The 20480-nt window shown below is 50.9% G+C and overlaps 1 protein-coding gene and 1 long non-coding RNA gene across 2 annotated transcripts; one reads left to right on the top strand and one right to left on the bottom strand.

The window, feature by feature from the left end:
• The first annotated feature begins 4221 nt into the window (after positions 1-4221).
• On the top strand, positions 4222-5784 carry LOC135231597 (uncharacterized). The gene is made up of 2 exons (XR_010322360.1): positions 4222-4359; positions 5626-5784. It is a non-coding gene; the product is annotated as an uncharacterized LOC135231597 (long non-coding RNA).
• A 196-nt stretch (positions 5785-5980) lies between these two features.
• PSMD13 (proteasome 26S subunit, non-ATPase 13) lies at positions 5981-20325 on the bottom strand. Its single transcript, XM_003423070.4, has 13 exons — positions 20135-20325; positions 18774-18852; positions 13090-13124; positions 12956-13011; positions 12666-12709; positions 12405-12491; positions 10800-10971; positions 9845-9924; positions 9642-9767; positions 7807-7869; positions 7141-7221; positions 6868-6984; positions 5981-6317 (listed from the first exon to the last, which is right to left on the bottom strand). The coding sequence occupies exons 1-13, from the start codon at positions 20227-20229 to the stop codon at positions 6222-6224; spliced, it is 1131 nt and encodes a 376-aa protein (XP_003423118.1). The 5' UTR covers positions 20230-20325; the 3' UTR covers positions 5981-6221.
• Between the last annotated feature and the right edge of the window lie 155 nt (positions 20326-20480).

The raw sequence follows: 20480 nt of genomic DNA, 5'->3' as shown, positions 1-20480 counted from the left end.
GGCATCTCCTGCCTGGAGGGGAAATGAGAGGGTGGAGAGGGTTAGAAGCTGGAGAAATGGACATGAAAACAGAGAGTGGAGGGAGAGAGTGGGCTGTCTCATTAGGGGGAGAGCAATTGGGAGTATGTAGCAAGGTGTATATAAGTTTTTGTGTGAGAGACTGACTTGATTTGTAAACTTTTTTCACTTAAAGCACAATAAAAATTATTAAAAAAAAAAAGTCACCTACTCTATGATTCAGTTTATAAGAAATTTCCAGAACAAGCAAATCCATGGAGACAGAAAGACTGGGAGGAGGCAAAATAGGGAGTGACTGTTTAATGTCTGTGGGTTTTCTTTTGGGGTAAGAAAATGTTTCAGAACTAGATATTGGTGGTAGTTGTACATCATTGCAAATGCACTAAATGTCACCGACTGTATACTTCAAAAAATTGTTAATCATATGATACATGAATTTCATCTTGATAAAAAAAAATCTTAAAAAAGAAAAATTAGTCAGAATTGAAGCAGGAGAGCATCTCCTGTACTTGAAGCGGCAAATGACCGTGTTGGGAACTGCCTACAGAGGGACCACGCATAGGAATCTGAGGGCAGCCTCCAGTCTCGCGAGCTCGGCGGAACTGGATTCTAGCAACAACCAGCAAGCTTGGGGGAGGCCCCTGGTGCCAGATGGGGACACAGCCCACCAATACCTGGGCCACACCTGGTGAGACCTGAGCAGAGGACTCCTGGTCACTGACAGTGAGATAATAAGCATACTGTTTTCGGTCACTGTTCATTACACTGCCGAAAGGAACTACTGTACCAGTTAACAGTGTCAAGTGTAATTTCCCTTTAGTCGAAATAAAAGAAAACGTCCCCTGCTCTTGGGACTGAGGTTCGCGGTAGGCATCGTTTAACATTGTAAACACCAAAGAAAAGAAAACCTAATAAAGTTTTACTTTCATTTCGGCAGTTTTACCACCCGAAATGTCAAGAGTTATAGAAATGCTGTGTCTCTCTGCAGCGGCACCAGAATTTCCGTGTGGGAAGAACTGTCTGGAAGGACTTGAGCAGGAGGTAAGCTTCCCAGGTGAGGGGGACAGGTTGGGTGAGTGAGGATTGGGCATATGTTTTTCACCACATCTTTTGGCCAAAGACATTCACCATAGGTTAGTAAATAAACACAAATAAGCCCGTGCTTACTCAACGGCACTGGGTGTTTACTGGGTTACCTTGCTCACTGGGTACTCGGTCTCTGTCAGGAACTGTAAATTTGGAAAGAGGCTTTCTGTAGGAAGAGGGTATGGGGTTGGAAGAGAGACAGATGCCAGCCATACCTAGCAGAATCTTTGATGTGGTGAAAAAAATGTGAAATTGTTCACTACAGATTAGTAAGTAAGCACAAGTAAACCCATGCTTACCTTACTTATTGGGCAATCTGCCCCTGGCCACTCTCCTACAGGACTGACCCTCTAGGCCCCAAAAAGCCTCATTAAACTCCGCTTGGTGGAAGGCACTTCTGTGTTGACAGGGTAGGCTGAGTTTTGCAACCTGCATGAGATTTTTTTTTCTGGGAGTGAGCAGCACGTTTTATACACCATGAAAGTGGTTCTCAAACGAGCCAACGAGAGAATCCCCCAGGCCCCCACCCAGCTTTCTGACTCGGTTTCCCAAGTTCCCAGGTCATGATGGTGCTGCCGGCCCAGGAACTCCACTTTGAGAACCACTGTTTTATGTGAAGAAACAGATTTCCAGTACAACGAAAAACTCACAAGCCAACTGGTGCTTGTAGGAATGTGCGTGTTCCCTGCACCCCGGACTCGGGGCGGGGCCCCCCGTACCTGCGAGTCCGAGTCTGGACACAGGGTGGCGCCAGCTGCCCACAGGTGCCTGCAGGCCGCAAGGGGCCGCGCCGGGCGGGGCTGGAGGGTGAGGTCCAGCCACAGGTCACTCTATCCGGCAGGGACGGGGCCCCTGGACCCTCCGAGAGCCTGTTTCCCAGGTGTTGCAGGGGCCTCATCCCCACCCTGCACCCCACTAGGCCTTTTCTTGTTTAATGTGACCCTGCTTGGCTGCTACCTCTGCCTGGTCCAGGGCTCAGGGCTGTGCCCAGCGGGTGCCCAGAGCCGCAGGTGGTGAGGGGGCTGGGATTTCTGGGGGGCCCAGGTGGTTGTTGCGGCTGGTGGGGAGCCGCCTCACCACCCTCCCCCCCACCGCAGCTGGGGGAACAGCGGAGCCAGGGGGGTTGTGCTCTGAAAGACCAGGGAGGTCAGGGAACCCCAAGTCTGAGGGGGCTCTTCCTCCTTGCACCCCCCTTAATTCCCCAGGGCTATCTCCCCCAGGCTTTTTTGGGGAGCCCAGCTGGAGACCAGCAGCTGCAACCCATCCCCCCCCCCGGAGGCTGCTCTCAAGCCAGGCCCGGGGGGCAGCCTTATCACCGAAAGAAGAAACACCCAGGCCAGCTGATCCCCACTGGACCCCAAAGCTGTAATTACAGGCTGAGGCGGAAGGATTACTTCTGAGGAGGGGCAGAGCCCCCCAGCGCCTGGGGCTGCTCCAGAGATAACATTCAGAACGCTGGCCTGTGGCCCTGGGAGGGGGAGCCTGGACAACGTGGTTTCTGGGAAGAGCAGAGGAAAAGCGATTCCTGGTGGAGAGAGCACGCTTCGTGAATCCACCATTTCCACACAGCCTTGTTGGGGCACAGTCATCATGAGTGAGGTGGCCGTGGGGTCCTGGGGTGCAGACAATGACCCTGCAAGGCCTGGGGGCTTCTGGACTGGTGTGAGCACAACCTTACCTCTTCCCAGCCCTGGACTTGGGTCCACTCGGTCTGGTCTGGCCTGGAAGGGCAAACTCTGGGCAGCCCTCTCCTGTCTCATCTGTGGGTGGGTGGGGTCAAATCCCCCCGTTTTCATCATTTCTGGGACAGGATGCGAAGAAACCAGCCTCGTATCCCCAAGTCTAGGCCAGACCCTGGTGTGCAACGGAAACTCAGTCCATTGAGAGAACTGCAGAGCCAGGCCTCACAGGGCGACAAGCTTGACAAGCACACACTACGGGAGTAAGAGCTGGCAGGGGGTGCTGTGTAGACATAGTGGGGGAACCCCTGAAAGCTGAACAGTACAACCACGCAGGCTAGGTGAAAACATGTGGGAAAGGCTGTCCAGCAAAGCGCCCAGCATGTGCCAAGGCCCTGGGGCGGGAGTGAGGCCGGGCCAGGCATGGAAAACAGATGTGGGCAGAAGCCAACACCAGCAGGGCAGGCAGTGGTCACATCAGTTAGGGCCTTGGAGGCTGTGGTAACAAGGAAGATATTATCCCAAGGTGAGTGCAGGAAAGGGAGTGAGGAGGCTTGTTCTGAAAGGATTGTGGGGCTCCCACGGGGAAAAACAGGCCGTGGAGCACATGTCAGGGCAGCTGCAGTGGGGGCAAGGATGGTCATGGGGAAGGCACTGGACTTTGCTGTGTCCATGTTGGTGTTGGTGTGGGGTGGGTTGGAGCCTGAGCATCTGGAGGGTGAGGGGAGGTCAGGGGGAGCCCTTGGAAGACACCCAGGGCAGGGGCAGGAATCAAGCTCAACTCCCAGGAGGGTCCAGTGAGGATGGCGGCTATGGCTGGAGGAGGTGGACTGGGGTCAGGATAGCTGGTCCCAGCTGAGCCTGTTGGGAGAGCCACGCTAGTCTCTGGCACTGACTGAGGATGCCTAGAGCCTCTGCCTTCGTGCAAGCTTGCTCAGCAGGAACTTGGGGTGAGACGTGCCCCTCCGCTGGCACTGAGAAGCCTGCTGAGCTCTTTCCCCCCAGAGCATGGCAGGGGACTGCCCACATCACAAGAGTGGGCAGAGGAAACAGCATCGCAGGCAGAGCCCAGGTCAGCCCCATGGCACAGCACTGAACCTGCGCAGGGCACACGCACCAGGAACCTGAAAGCCAGCTGAATTGTGGCTAAGGCCGGCCCTGTGCTCTCCAATAGACCTCAGGCTGAGCCTTCCTTGAGCTCCCATCTCTCATACAAAAGTGGGACCCTTCCCAGGTGCCCTCAAGGCCCTGTCCCTGACCTGTCCCTCAGCATCACAGCCAGGGACGCGTACTCAGGGTGCGTCTGAGGTTGGCTCTCCCCCGGCTCCAAGCACGTGTCTCCCTGCCACCCAGCAACAAGAGAGGACAGCTGCAGCTCTCCCCTTGGGCTATAAAAAACCTAGCAGTCCTTGGGCAGAGGACACTTCACGCCAAGGACGCTCTGGGCAGAGGACACCTGAGAACTATGCTGAGGCTGCTCCCAACTGCGCGGCTGCTCCAGGCCCCCCTGAGGAGCCAGGTGGCCCCCAGGGCACCAATCTCTGCCAAGCCAGCCAGGACACCCACCTCCGCCAAGGTGAGTGGCCTCTAGGCACTGAGGGCCCGACTGGGCTGGGGTATCGGGAGCAGATCTGGTTGGGTTTAGGGCTGTGGGGAGGAGGTGTGGACTCTTCTGGAAGGTGACTCAAGGTCGAGAAGCCGCTAATGTACCCTCCACTCAGCACCTCAGCCCCAGGAGGGCCTGACTCGTCAGCCTCAGCCTCGGTAAGCCGCAGTCTAGAAGGTTATCTGCCCAAGGTCATAGCACTAAATGCTGAACCCTTCCACGTAGGCCAGAACTGCGCTCCACCTGGCATTGACTCAGCTTCAGGGGACAGAGGGTGGGGGGTGGGCCAGACTCGTCAGAAGGAAGCCAAGTGAAGGGGCCTCGGCTGTTGTCTGAGAACCACTGAAAGTGGTGGGTTCCAGGCTGGGTCCCTCTGTGTATGTGACACACACACTCACAGGCATACATATATACACACACGCATAAACATACACTTATATATACATACACACGCTGAGACACGCAAACACACACACGCACACACACAGACGGAAACCTGTTAAACCTGCTGCTGTGGATTCCGACCCACAGCAACCCTACAGGACAGAGAAAGGCCCACAGGGCTTCCAAGGCTGCCGTCATCTTTACAAGAGCAGCACATCTTTCTGACGGAGAGGCTGATGTGAGTGCCTAACCCCTACACCACTAGGACTCTTTCTATATGAACACACACACGGCACAGGAACACGATCCCCTCCCCCCACCCTCCGGACAGATAGTGGGGTGCAGACTGTGGGGTGCACACAGGGGCCTGTGCTTCTCTGTGAGCAACATGAATGCTCATCTGTGTCACCCTGAGTGGCCCCACAATGTGCACGCTGTACAGAGAGCTGATGCAAGTATCTGGGCCGTGCCTGTGCACCTGGTGGAAGGGGTGGGAAGGCCAGGTGCATGCCAGGAGGGGTAGGGGTGGGCTGGTGTGTCAAGTGTGTGGCCATTCCAGGGCACCGCAGGGGCGAACCAAGCTGGCCCAGGGCCCACAGCTGTGTCCTGGCCTCTCTGGACAACAGGCCCCACAGCTGCCCCCTACCCAGAGTTGCAAACCAGGCTGCCTGGTGCATGTTCACCCCCACAGCCTGGCCAGAAGTCAGGGACAGACAAAGCCAAGGGCCAACGGGAATCTGTTGCCTGCAGCTCTCAAGGGCAGCCTGCGAGGTGGGTGTCTCAGATGGGTGGTCAAGCAGACTCTCCCCAGTGGCCCTACACTGACCCTCATCTGCCTTTTCCTTCTGGCAGGAGCAGGCAGTCGGGCTCATCAGCTTTTTCTGCATCTTCCTGCTCCCTGCGGGCTGGATCTTATCCCACCTGGACCACTACAAGAAGAGCTCCTTCGAGTGAAGCTCCACGCATGGGTGAAACGTGACATTAAATGCCGCTCCCGTGTGCTTCTCTGTAGTTACTCCGTGTGTGTGAGATGGTGTGCTGTGGGCTCCCCGGGGTGAGTTCCTGGCCCTGTGCCATCTGCCAGGGAGGGAAGGAAAGGGCCACACTCAGCCCTTCAAGCCCATCCAGGCTCCATCTCAGGGTTCTGGTCCCTTTGGGCACAGGCTTGACCTGGAAGCTAAGCCCCAGGAAACAGAACCACAGAAAGGACAAAGGAGATGTTTATTAGAGAAACATTCTTAGGCCCCACTGGAAGGTGTTCACGCAGCTGGTTGTGCGTGGAGATCAGCTCCAAGCCCTCTGAGCCTGGGCTGCACCCCTGTGGGCACAACCCCTGCCCTGCCCCCACAGGAGCCCTTGCCCATGGCTGGGCTGCTCTCCTCCAGGAGGAACGGTCACTGCTTCAACAGAACCTGGCTGCCGGGAGACACAGGTCTTCGTGGCCAACACTAGGTGAGGATGTCGTAGGCTTGGTGCCCCACCAGCATCTCCATGCTCCGCACATCCGTGCACCAGAGCTCCAGGCGGTCCTTCATGCCCCTGATCTGTGCAGACACCACCAGAGGCGTCAGGCTGCAGTGGGGGCGATCCGCTGCCAACCCCACTGCAGCTGGCTGCAGTCCTCTGTCCCCAGCTAACTCTAATTTAGGGCAGTGCTAGCAAAAAAAGGCACCACAGCTGTGGACGAGAGAGGGGAGGGGTGTGATGGGATTACCCCAGCCAACTCTTATCTCAGGACATTCAGAAAGAAAACAGGCAGGAGTAGAGGAAATCCACAGGATTAAGTCTCCAGAAAATGTGAACAAGATGGATTTGAGCTCAAATCACAGAACTGGGAGCGTGTTTGGTCAGAGCACCAATTTTAGGATTAACAGGTGCCACTAGCACAACCTCACAGTTGTCACATAAGCTTTTAAATGCAGGGTTCAAATCCAGGCCTGCATTAAACTGTTCTTGGAAAGCTTTGGTCCCTAGAGCAGTAATTTATTCTCTGAAATCTCTTGCCTAAGAATACGTTCTTCCAAAAATGGCACCCATCCAAACAAAACCAAGAGCAGATACCACCCCACCAAGGCGGCCGCGCTCTTAGCCCACCTGCTGTAGGTCCAGCACGCGGGGCTGCACCCAGGTCATGTGCACACGCCTGTCCACCTCGTCAATGCTGCCCCTCACCAGCCCCACTGACAGCGCCTTCATCACCAGCAGCTCCACCTGTGGACAGAGCAGGGCAGGACTGAGACCTGCTGCCCACCTGCCCCCAGCCAGGATGTGACTGGCTTTCAAAATATAGGAAACCAGACGCTCGTTCTTGTTGTTTCTGACGGACCCTGTGCCTTGGGCAGCAGCTTCGAGCCCCCCAAAACACACCTCATTCACAGTAATCTTGGCACTTTTGGCAATTTCCTCAAAAGTGAGCTGTCTGTGGTTGGCAGGCCGTGTGAAAGTCATCTGAAAAAAAATTTTATTAGCTATTTTCCCAAATAAACTGTCAGTCAGCTAGTTGATACAGATTTTTGGTCAATACTTGCTCTGAAAACATAGCTCATCTTATTAGTGAAGCCCCACACACTGACATTTTCATGATATCAGTCACATGTCCCATTAACAACAAGCTTTCAGTGCTCACATAAGAAGGGTCAAGGTGAAAACAATCTTTTAACCGTACAACCATGGCACCATCTTCCCACTGAATAGGACGGGACCATGGTTGCGGCCACACGTGGAGCTGGGCAGGGAGTTGAGCGCGAGGCCACAGCCAAGACTGCGCATGGAGGTGCGTACGGGGTGAGCCAGGAACACAGGCCCATTTTTTCAAGAAGCTTATATTTTTGAGGTGGAGAGGGACACGTGTGACAAAGGATGGGGATACAGGGAGACGTGCTCCAGAAGGGAGCCTCTTAGTATGACAGTCAGGGACTCTCCGGAGACAAATGTATAAAGGGGCACAGGAGGCAGGAGTAGGGTGTGGCAGAAGTGTCTCTGAAAGTTTAAACTGCCCCAGGAGAGGGCACAGAGCCTGTCGGGCCCACTTACCTCCATGAGGCACAGCAGCTGGATTTTCCTCAGGAGCTGGGCTTCGTTGGCAGCTAAGTCGGGCTACAAGGGCAGAAGGCAGAAAGGTAATGCTGCCTCAGTCACGGCTCTCAGCCACTTAATACATAACACAGGCCCTGAAATTCTTTCCACAGCTGGAGGTCAAACAAAAGCCAGGTAAATCTAAGTACTTCACGTGTCCATTGCGAGGCTCACGGTTAGCTCCAAGTGACTCAAACTTCACTTTTCTTAGGGAATTGTAAAGATTTCCTAGCTGAAAGGCCGTTTTCAAGATAAGGAGTTTACAATGGAAGGCCTGTCCTAGTGCCACAAACAGTATGAGGCTAGACACAAGGTACGGGAGCTTCAAGAAGACCCCTGCACTGGGCAGTGTCAGGCAGCTGGCCCAGCAGTCGCTCCAAGGAAAGGACCTCATAAGCCCGGGAGACTTGTTCTGAGTCAAAAGAACAAGTTATTAATCGACAGTGGAAAGGATCATTGTCGTCAGAACTAGAACATACCCTCTGCAACACCTCCACGTGCTCTCTTGGTGGGTCAAGGGTTGTTTGGGGAGCACAGAGGTACTGAGCTGATCACGTGAGAAAGCTGAGTAACCTGACAGCCCAATACAGCAGTCCTGATAGGGCCACCTGCTACTGGGGCTGTCGCCAAGCTCTTTAGAAAAGACCCTCCCTCCCCAACAGCTTCCCTGCGGCTTGGAGAGAGCAGTCACACTAGTCTGAAGTGTTTTCTTTAAGCTCCTACAGCAGTCCCCATCTTTCCCAGCAGCTGTTATTCTGAGCAAGACCTACACACAGTCACACCAGTTGGCCAACTGCGTCAGGCCTTTCTGCCTGGACTGAGCGCCACTGTGGGTGGATTTTCACAAGCTCATCATAGACTTGAGGAAACAGTTTCAGAAAAGTACAACAAACACAGTAACACAAACAATTGCTACCAACAAGAGTAACTATAACATTTAGTAACGTTTGTCTCTAACAGCTTCATTAAAAAATAGAGAATAAACACGCTGTTAAAGCTCAGGTCCCTTGAACCACCCCTCTCGCCAGCTGTACCCCATCCTCCAGAGCCCCCTACCCTGCCCTACATCAGATCAGCAAACACGCTAGAAGCCTCCTTTCCCTCTGCTGAGAGTGCTCTTCCACCCTCTCTACCTGGCTCACTTCTAGTCATCCTTAAGGTCACAAAAGGCACCATTTGTTCAGGAGCAAACTTCTGGGCCACCCTGACCTTGCCCCGTGCGGAGGGAGCTGCCTGCTCTATCCTGAGAACACCTGCCTCTGTGGCTCTAGCGCTGATCAGCACTGCAACTCACTCACCTCTTAGGCCATCTGAGTCTCCACAACAAAGCCAGACCTCTGAGAGCAAGGCTTGGCTCCTGCCCCTTCTCCGCATGCACCCCAAGTGCCAGTATGAACAAAGAAAGTGGGAACGGATGGTAGATGGGGTGCAGAGGGAAGGTGGGTGCAGACTGGAGGTGGGTACAGAAGGAAGGTGGGGTGCAGACAGCAGGTGGAGTGCTGACAAAAGGAAGGTGGGGTGAAGACAGGTGGGGTGCAGATGGAAGGCGGGTACAGACAGAAGGGGGGTGAAGATGGCAGGTGGGTACAGACAGCAGGTGTAGTGCAGACAGAAGGTGGGGTACAGACGGACGGTAAGTGAAGGAAAGTGGGGTGCAGCCAGAAGGCGGGGTACAGATGGAAGGTAGGGTGCAGACGGCAGGTGGATGCAGACGGAAGGTGCTCAGTAAACATGCGCATGCATAGGCGAGCGCAGAGACACATGGGAGCATTCAGTCACCCCACCTGGCTCACCTGCTGGCCCCAGGCGGTCTTCAGGGCTTGGAACTTCTCGACGTTGCCACTGTTGAAGGCATAGAGGGTGTCAATGAGCCACTGCCGGTCCGTGTTCCTCAGCGACTCCAGGACGGGGTGCATGAGCTGTGAGGGGGAAGGTGGTCAGCCAAAAACCGCCACAGCTGTCCCTTCACTAGGGATCTGTGTCCAGGTCGACTTACGAGCTCTCCAAAGTTAAACACTCCTTCACCAAGCAGTCCTGCGAGCCCCAGAGTGAAAGCTCTCTCCTGCTGCTCCGACACTGTGGCAACAACAAACACACAGTCAGTCCCGCAATCGGGCCTTCGGTGGCGCTAAAATCTCATGTGAAAAGCACAGGAACCTCCCTTAAGTGGTTCCACCAGAGCCTGGACGCTGGCCATCTCTTCTCAAGCACTGGGCTGAGATGACACCAGGAACCACACCGAGTCTTGCAGGAGCACATGCATCTGTGTTTCCCTAAATGTTGTGGCTCGGTTTCTGTTCCCAGCCTGAACCACTTCCCAGAGCATGAGCTCCTCAAAGCCCCAGGCTGCCTGCTGGGGAAGCAGTACCACGCTTCTCGCTCATCTGGCTGCATCAGCCTTTTCTGACTAGAACCAACAGGCCTCCCGTTCCCGCACAGCAGCTCCTTGTTCTCCTACGACCACAGCTGCATTTTCCAGTGTTTTCCCACCAAAGCTGTATCCACATTCTAGGACTTGCTGACCTGCTTAGCTTCAGCAGTACAGTGCAAAAAAAAAAAAACACCTAAAATAGGCTGAAAAGTCTTTTCTCAGCACGTATTCCTTGCGTTTTCCTCAAAACTCACTGGCCACTTTTCTCTCCACTCTCAAATCCTTGAAACATACTAATTGGCTCTCATGGTCTCCGCTACAAAGACCTCACTGGGCACCCCCTCCGGGCACTCTGAGGGCTCACAACACTGCTTCTTAAGAAGACCTCTGGCTTGGGAAACAGCAGACGCAGAGAAGGGCAGTGGGGGGCTGGAGAAGAAGGCAGAACAGTGTAGAAGCTGCTGCACAGGCAGACTGTCCCATGCTCTGGTACAGGGCTGTCCTCCCAAAGGACGCATGGGAACAGCCTGAGCTCCCTGACTGAGCACCACACAGCTCCTGCAAACCCGAGTGATGCTACCTGGCAGGTCCTTAATGTCGATGCAGCCCAGAAACCGCAGGGCATCCTTGTAATAGGCGGCATGGTTCCCGATAGTCTGGTAGTATTTACTGGACAGGTCGTAGAAGCGGCTGTGGACAGATGTCACGCCAGGCAGGTTGTTGAGCATTTCTTCAACATCCTCTATTGTCTCCTACACACAGGAGGCAAGGCTGTTTTCCTTAACTCAAGAAATGTTTACCGTAACACATACTAAGATAAAAAAACAGTGTAAACCACAAAGGCAGACTGAATGACTATACGAAAATAGAACACTTGAGTTCATTCAAAACACAAAAAAGGTACAAAGTAAAGCCACCGACAGGAAAAAGATTTTTACAGCACATGTAACCCGTGACGCACTATGATCCAGGACGTATAGAACTCTTACACCAACCAGGAGATAAGCAATGCAGTAGAAAAAAGGGCAAAAGATATAAACGGGCAATTTAAGAAGTGGAAACATGAATGGCCAAAAACCCACTAGTCATCAGGGAAATACAGGTAAAGATACCAGTGAGATACCATTTCATCCCATACGCTGGGCAAAGATTAAAAGGAGTGATGATATCAAGTGCTGATGATTCGGTACTGTAGGACACCCTGCCTGTGGTGGGGCATAACCCTCTTTGCAGAAATACGTGGCAGAGCCTGGGAAAAGGGGAGGCATGCACCCCACACCCACCCCAACCCCAGGCACACCCCATGAGACTGCCACGTACACAGAGGCCAGGCACAAGAATGTGGACAGCTGCTATGCTCTGTGTAGAACAAAACAGAGACACAGTGTGGGGCAATCACACACTGGAGACCACATAGCAGTCAAAGCCAATGGGCCACACACACCGCATGACGACACGCAGTGAGAGCCCTGCCTCCCGCCAGCCGGGCTGCACATGTGTCAGTGAGGCCCGAGGCAGCCAGGCATGAGAAGCACATGGCCTGTGGAGGCAGAGGGAGGGGGTGCTCTGGCTGCTCTGGGCTCTCATAAGCAGGCCAGGGCTGGGAAGTGGTATACAACAATAAAGAGTATTTTTAGGGCAATGAGAACAGGAGCGACTTTAACTATTTTAACTCCAATGTTTTCTTTAATGCTATGATTACTGAAACAAACAAACTACATGCACTTTCTGGTTAAACAAGGTGGCCCAAGTATATAAATTTGTCTCACTGCCACCCAAGGCCACCACCTGTCCCCAGAACCACCAAAATTAAAACGAGAAAGGCATCCACACAGGAAACTCCAACAACGCCTAAAAGGTGTGTGTGTTGGGGGGCAGGGGGAGGTGCAGAACAGTCGGCTGTTGGTGGAAGAAGGCTGACACTAACCAGTGAGGGGCCATGAAGGCTTTGGAGGTACCGTGGTCACACGTCACTCGTGTGCAGAGATGAACAGGAAAAGCAGTAAAATGTAACAGCTGGGGATTGGGGAGAAGGCTATAGGAGACTGCTTTGTACTATTTTTGCAACTTTTCTATAATCTAAATTACTTAAAAATAAACAGTTAAGGAAAAAAAGCAAGATTTTTTTCTACAGGCTTAAACAGCTTTTTACGTTGAAGGCAAACCTGTGTCACGGCAACCTTACCTTTGTAACCTGCAGGTCCCCGATGTTTAATTTTAGCGCTCCAATTGCTGTCTTACACAGGATCACTGCCTCATCGCTGCTTTTCACCTGTGGACATCAGCAACAAGGGCCCTCAGGAGCAGCACAGAGACACTCACGTGCACACGGTGCACAGGGCCAGGGAACAGCCGGCCCGAGGAGCAGCCGGCCCGAGGAGCAGCCAGAGCCCAGACACAGCTGTCGACCACACACATTTTGAGCTGTGTCGCCAGACCTCGTTACCTTTTCTCGAGTCTTTTCCAGAAAAGTGAGAGCCACGTTTGGATCTAGAGAAGGAAGAGGAACAAAGTCAGAAGAACCACCAACAGAGAACCTTTGCAGACTGGCTACTGCCAACTGAGAAACCAATTTTAGGTGGGAAAATCTTAAAAGTTTAGACTATCATGTATAATAAAAACATAACTTGAAGTATGATGTTTTCCATCAAAATACAGAATTCTATGAACCTGTACTTCAAGATCACTTTAACTACTGTGTGAATCTGCTCGTTCACAAAGCAAAGCCAGGCTCACCCGTCATCTGTCTGACGACATGAAGAATGATCTCCACCAGGGACAGAGGGTTCACCCTGAAACAAAAGCCACTATCTAAGCAGTGAGTGTCGACACACTCATTTCAAAGTCAAAGACAGACAAAAGGGTTTTACCTGTGCTCAAATTCACTGATGAAGTTGTCGTAAAGCTGTCAAATCAAAGCAGGGAGAATAATTACAGCATGTCTTTCACTCTGCAAAATCAAGGCTCTGAGCACTGACTTTAGTTAACGAAACTGTATCAACCCAATCCAGTTATGACTTTACAACCACAATGCCAAGCACACAGTAGGCCTTCAGTATTTTTTTGCTCAATGACAGAAAACCCATATTAAGGCCTGTTTAAGGTCATCAAAGTTCTGGGTGCACAGGCATGCTTCATCTCTCTCGCCATCTCCCTAGATGCTGACACGAGTAAAGAGTGTGTCTCACAGGAAGACGATCACCCTCTGAAGAAATCCGGAGCTCTGTTTGGCTTTAGTGGGGTAAACAAGAAAGAGCTATTCTCTGCTGCCTGTAAATCTAGCCCACTCTGAACAGAGGCAATAAACGATGTCCATGGCCTACACGGGGCTTTCCAATTTATTACCCCCTTTTTCCTTTTACTGGAAACCCTGGTGGCGTAGTATGTAAGAGCTACGGCTGCTAACCAAAAGGTCGGCAGTTTGAATCTATCAGATGTTTCTTGGAAACCCTATGGGGCAGTTCTACTCTGTGTTATAGAGTGGCTATGAGTCGGAACCAACTTGACAGCGATGGGTTTGGTTTTTTTTTTTCCTCTTATTACCTCTTTTTCTTTGTCCCTTCACCCACCTGTTCTTCGTACAAGCTATCTGGCACATAAACATGGCTGTCTGATTAACGTGTAAGCCCCAGAGAGAGGAGCTTAGGTGTTCTCCCCCAGGCATGAAGTAGGGTGCACTTGAATGTGATCTGATACCACCCAGTGGACAGGAGCCTGCCTTCGAGCAACCTAGGCTAATGATGATGCATGTTGTTCTGCTCTATCTCTGTCCTGTTTATTCCATGAGTAATAAATGCCTCTTGATCTCACCATCAGGAGTCTCTGGTCTGTCCTCTGCTCCAAACAGTCTTCGCTAAGAACTTGTGAATATAGTGACACTGCACAAAGGACGCGAGGGTGCTATGAAGTGGACTGGCCCAATAAGGTTCTTCTGAAGACAACTCTCATATTCTTTCTTCAGGTTACTCCAAATCAATAGAGGACTGTGTGGAATTCCCATCAACTGACAGCATGGCGTTCCTCCAGGTTTTCGAAGGCCACAGGCTTGTTACACATGTCCTGTTACCAAATCCAGCAGATACCTGGGCACTTACTCAAACTCTGCTAGATGCTACAGACACAGAATATGCAAGACAAAACCCTGCCCGCAGGGAGCTCCAGGCCACTGGAGAAGACAGACTTGCAAACAGATAAATGAGAATACTGTGAGCTTGTGCTGTTGTTAGGTGCCATCAAGTCAGTTCCGACTCATAGTGACCCCATGTGCAACAGAATGAAACACTGCCCAGTCCTGCCCCATCCTCACAATTGTTTGTTATGGTTGAGCCCACTGTTGCAGCCACTCTGTCAATCCATCTCATTGAGGGTCTTCTTCTTTTTCACTGATCCTCTACTATACCAAGCATGATGTCCTTCTCTAGGGATTGGTCTCTCCTGATAACACGTGAGCTTAAGAGAAAGTAAAAAAGCATGTTGGTGGATGAGCCAAAGGGAGAGATTTCAAGGGACGTTATTCCAGAACACGTGATGACTAAGTTTTAAGCAGTTTAGAGCAGTCAGAGAGGTGGACAAATTTGGTGTGGGAGAGGAAGTAGTTGGGAGAAGAACATTCCAGACAGGGACAAAAACCAGACCATGTTTCAGGAGTGTCTCTGAGGATAAGAGTGTGGGGGTTAGGGCCAGGTTGACAGTCAGACTTGTACCCTCAGTCAGCACAGAGGCAGTGAGGGGTTTAAGCAAGGAGATTCAAGATCATCTCTATTTAAGAACTAACTGGGAGCAGGGAGAACAGCAAGGGAAAAGACTGAGGGAGAGAGACCAGTGAATAGGCTACTGCCAAGACAGGCGAGGAAAGGGGATGAAAGTAGTGAAGGTGGACGAAGAGTCTGAGACACACCTGTTGGTAAGCTGAACCAGAGCTTGACCAGATGTGGGCTGGAAGAGACGAGGGAGTTGGGAATGACCGACCCTTGAACTATGGGTGAGTAAGTGGGTGAAGGGATGCTGTCCACTGGGATGTGAGCCCAAAAAGAGGAGCTAGTGTGGGCAAAGCAGAGAGAGGGAAGCTCCAGGTCAGTTCAACTCTGGATGGTAGAGTCTGAAGCTCCCCTGGATATAAAGGTGTAAAGATGGAAATGTCCCTATGATAGTCAGTTGGATGTTTAAATACGGCTACAGTAAATAAATGATTTCTTCATCACAACGGGACATTTCAAATATCTTCCTCATTAAAGAGAAATGCTGCCACTTTCCTGAGGTAACTACTATAATTCATGGAGCTACCCAATGACATCCACTAATTCTAGAAACTCACAATTACTTTTGGGGACATCATGAACACTGATCTATCTTGCACTTATGGGGGCTGGGTCCCAACAACTTTTAAAGGCTTATTCTGACCGTGGAAAAAGTTAACTCAAATCTGATGACCTGTTTTGTTACTGTGCAGCTGAGGAATCATGTGTCACGGTTAGAAAAGTGACTGGAAGACAAAGCAAAAATTGGAGACAAACAACTACCAACCTTCCATCAGCGTAACATGGAACCTGGGAACAAGTGTTAGGACGGACATCATCCATTAACTTACTGCATAGGCTTCCTTTAGGCTCACAGGGGACTGCAGTGCCCACGGGCAATAAATATCAAGGTGACGGTATAAACCCAAGAAAACCCTGCGAGGCCAGGCGGTGGGGTAGCAGTGTGGTATGGAAGCCTCGCCACGAGCATGCATAAAGTAATGCTTTCGGAGTAACTCAGGCTATCCACATGCTAGCTACTAGTGGCAATGCAAGTGCAAATCTTTCATTCACTTAGCATCAGAGAGAAAAACGTCAGGAAAGACCTCAGAGCAGAGGTTACCAGTGAACAAATCCATGGGGTCTGTCAGGGCCTGGGGGAGGCTGGGACCAAGAATGCAGTGTGAAAAAAAGGCACAGAAAACGGAGTCTACCAGATGACTGAAGAATTGACACCTCTGAATTACAGCGTTGGCGAAGAACACTGAATATCCCATGGACTGCCGGAAGAACGAATAAATCTGTCTTGGGAGAAGCACAACCAGAATGCTCCTCAGAAGGATGGGAAGGCTTCGGCTCACTTACTTTGGACGCATTATCAGCAGGGACCAGTCCCTGCAGAAGGATATCGTTCTTGGTAACGTAGGTCAGCAAAAAAGGGAGACTCTCAACGACATGGACTGACCCACTGGCTGCAACAATGGGTTCAAAGACAGCAACGATTCTGAGGATGGTGCAGGGCCAGGCAGTGCTTCCTTCTGTTGTACATAGTGCTGCTATGAGTTGGAACCAGCTCGACAGTACCTAACAACATACTTATGGATGTAATTCCATTTGGAAGAGGGGTTTCCCTACTACGCTAGTGAGGCCCTATCAGTATAGGGTGTGTCTTAAGCCAATCACCCCTGAGCTATAAACCGAGTTGACTGGACACAGGGAAGGAAGAAAAGATGGGGGAAGACAGATGCCAGGCCACCTGAAGGTCACCAAGAAACTGAGGACAGAAGCTGAAAAGAGACGAGGACCTTCCTCCAGGGCTGAAAGAGACAAAAAGCCTTCCCCTGGAGCCAGAACCCTGAATTTAGACTTCTAATCTCCTAAACTGTAAGAAAACAAATTTCTGTTTGTTAACACCAAGCATTTGTGGTATTTCTGTTATAGCAGCATTAAGTAACTAAAACAGAACTTAAAAAATAATGAAGAAGTGACTACTGAGGTCTAGATTCATGACTCCTTATGACCAAAATATCTAGAAATACATGGTTTTCTCTGTTAAATTAAAAGATAAAACAATCTTTCCTAAAACTCCAGGAAAGAAATGCCAGTTAATTAGTAATGCCAGGAAATGAAATGTATTTTTTTTTCTAGTACCAAAGTTTTAAAAAAGTGCTGTATTACAGAGGCAGCACTGTCTTATGCAGGATCCCCCAGCTTCCCGTCCCCCTGCTTAGGACAGAGTGCTGTGGCAAGCACAGAGTCATGGGGTGAGGAAGACAGTGATGGCAGTTATCTAGGACTCCTGTGACAATCCTCCTCTACATACTACCTCATCCCCTAATTTGAAGTTTCAATTTTTGAATAATATTTTCCCAAAAGTATAGTACTCCAAGAAGCCCTAGCAGCAGAGTGGTTAAGTGTTCGGCTGCTAACCAAAAGGTCGGCAGTTCAAACCCACCAGCCACTGCACGGGAGAAAGACGTGGCAGTCTGCTTCTGTAAAGATTACGGCCTTGGAAACCTTACACAGCAGTTCTGTTCTATCCTATGGGGTCACTATAAGTCGGAATCGACTTGATGCCAACAGGTTTGGTAATGGGTTGCAGTGCAACAGACTGCTGATTGATTAATTTTATGTTGCATTTCTAGCCATAGTCTTGTAACTCCTACCCAGGTGACTGTGTGATAGGGTAACTGTGGCCTACCAAGTGGATTGGTCAGTTTTACCTTAAAAGAGAGCCAATTCCAGACCAAAGAGGAGAGCCCACCACCACCAAAGAAGGAGAGACCGGCAGCAGAGACCAGCAGGACCCAGAGAGAGAGAAAGCTGAGCACCTTTGGGCAGAGATTGAGGGCCAGGGAGAGGCTGTCCTGATGGAAGAACTGTTTCCTGAGTGTTCTTGAGCCTGAACTGTAACCATTATTTCCCTAATAAACCTCGTAATTTTGAGTACAGTCTGTGAGTTCTGTGTGGCTTTTGCAATGAATTATCAAACCCAGTAGAGGGTGCTATGGGAGGGACAGTTGGTGTCAGAATTAATAAAGATGGCAGAAAGAGGGGGCATGTCTGACCATGGCCTCAAGGGAATCAGCCTTGGACTACTGATCTTGATTCTCCTTTCCCCTTGTGAAGTAAGAGGAGGTCAGACATGCCCTCAAGTATGTTTTTAAAGTACTCCAAAAATCTAAGTCTCTGAGCAATAAGACGCAGAGGCATGCTATTAGATGGCAGAATTTTAGGTTGGAATTTTAGATGTATGGAAGCCAGAATGTCTGCCTGAATTTCTCTCCGCCACTGACTAGCTGTGACCTGTGACAGATTACTTAACTTCTTGGTGTCTGCTTTTACATCTCAAAAATTGGGGCAACAGTAGCACTTATCTCCCAAAGTTGTTTTAAAGATTATAAAATTAAAAACAAAAAACAAAAACTCACTGCTGTCAAGTTAAGACTCTGTAAGAGAGTTAAATGAGTAAATCTGTAAAGTATTCAGGACAGAGTCTGACACACAGCGATTGTAGAAGAGGTGTAGTTTACTGCTATTATCTAAAAGCCTATCAACGATCCTAAAAAGTCTGATCATATTTACATAATCTGATCTAATACGGTAAATGGATGTCCATGGTGGCACAGTGGTTAAGTGCTCAGCTGCTAACCCAAAGGTCAGTGGCTCCGTGGAAGAAAGATGTGGCAGTCTACTGCCTCTGTAAAGATTACAGCTTTGGAAACCCTATGGGGCAGTTCTACCCTGTCCTACAGGGTTGCTATGAGTCGGAATCAACTTAACAGCAATGGGTTTGGTTAACATAGTAAATTATTTACCTTAATGAGACCATCTCCTTGGGCAAAGCACGGGTCCTGAACAAAATCAAGCACCTGAAGTGTCAGCTGATGCCACAACCTGAAAAACATAAGGCCCTCAAGATCTATAACCTAGCATCAAGTCACACACACCTTCAGCCTTCATGGTCCTACCAAGTGATAAATACTAGCAGTCTTATTGAATCTGAATTCTTCTCCTGGCTCTTCTGCTCAACGGTTATGTCGCCTTAATTGATATTAACATGTTAATCTAAGACTCAGTTTTCCCAGGTGTAAAATGAAGAATATTTTTCTGGCTCCCTCAAAAGGCTATTCTGAGGTTCGACTGGAAATAAGAACTGTGCAATCATACATATCTAAGTTAAAATCCCAGTGCTTAAACTGAGCTTCAGTTTCATCATCTATAAATGGGGATGAATGAGTTACCAAGTAAAGTAATTCGTAAAATGTTAAAACAGTAGCATGGTGCATTTCATCCAAAAACTGAAGGCTAATAACAACACATATTAAAATGCTTTGAAAAGTACCATGTGCTACCAAATACCCGCAGTTACTGGTCAAGCACTAAGAATCACACCCTTGTAAACTTCCTTCAAAAACTGCTAATAGCAGAAGGCTGCTGGACACCATCAAAACATGTACCGAATGCCTATATGAAAGGCACGACACCAAACCCTTAGGGTTGTTATCAGAGAGGTTATTACAGGAGGTGTGTTTTCCTATGGAACATCTGTAGCCCAGCGTCAGCAGTTTAGTTTTCTTTTTAAAACAGGTTGGAGCTTAGCAGCAGACAATTTAATTGTTCTGGAATTCACTGTTTCTAAACAAACCAAAACTCTGACATCTCTCTAATGACATAAAGCCTAACGTGAAGTGCAATGCAAAGTAGGGACCACGGGGAGGGTGGAGGCGGTGGCACCCCAGCAGGTGACCAGCCGCAGAATCAAAAAGGAAAAGAACAGAGCTGCACCGGCCTCCGTTCCTGCCTCTAGACCGTGAGAAATCGAACTACGACAAGGCTAAGGACGAGTCACCAGGGTCTGCTACCCTGTTTCTTTGACTGAAATCAGAACTGAACTCACCGCCCAACCGGCAGCCGTTCAGTAAGAGCAGAGGACCGGGAGCTGAGAAGCCTCAGTCACTGCCCTTCGCTCCGTCCTCGGGGCTCCAGCCCGCCCTCCCGGCTCGGCCGGTCCCCACTGCCCGCACACAAACCGGCCGGCCTGACGCCCTCCGCCCAGGCAAGCTCTGCTCCCACACGCCCCCTCCCCGTCCCCGGCGTCCCCGGCCCGCCGCCTCGGAGCCCCTCGGCCTTGCTCTCCCCTCCCCGGGGGCTCGGGTTCCCTTGGTTCGGCGCTCACTTCTTCGTGTACAGCTCCTCTAAACGGTGCCACACGGCGGCCTGGCCAGGTCCGGAGCTCTGGCTCTGCTGTAGGAAGCCCGGTACGTCCTTCATGGCGGCAGGGAGAGGCCGGTACAACGGCACAAGCAAGTCTACGGCTGAAATGTCAGCGCCGTGGGGACGGCCGCCGGAACTGCTCACTCACTTCCGGCGCCGAGTCCCGCGGGGCAGGCCGGGAGCGCCTTCGCCCAACCCTAGGCGGTCGCTGATCGTTAGGGTAACCGCGCGCCCTTGGAGGGGAGGACGAACGTGCGGGGGCGGGGCAAGGGCGTGCTGTGGGCGTGGCGGGCTCGGACGTGAGGGGC

This window comes from Loxodonta africana, chromosome 7 (assembly GCF_030014295.1).
Source record: "Loxodonta africana isolate mLoxAfr1 chromosome 7, mLoxAfr1.hap2, whole genome shotgun sequence".
In the NCBI taxonomy this organism is placed as follows: domain Eukaryota; kingdom Metazoa; phylum Chordata; class Mammalia; order Proboscidea; family Elephantidae; genus Loxodonta; species Loxodonta africana.
Note: the sequence above shows the minus strand (reverse complement) of the source record. Positions and strands in the feature narration are given on the sequence as shown.

Bases quoted from the DNA above. Each gene is read 5' to 3' on its own strand.
- PSMD13 (XM_003423070.4), bottom strand. From the start codon at position 20,229: ATGAAGGACGTACCGGGCTTCCTACAGCAGAGCCAGAGCTCCGGACCT. The intron at 7,222-7,806 runs GTAAGTGGGCCC...ATTTTTTTTCAG, and splicing joins AGCTGCTGTGCCTCATGGAG to ATGACTTTCACACGGCCTGC. The intron at 6,318-6,867 runs GTGGGCTAAGAG...GTGTCTGCACAG, and splicing joins GCGTGCTGGACCTACAGCAG to ATCAGGGGCATGAAGGACCG.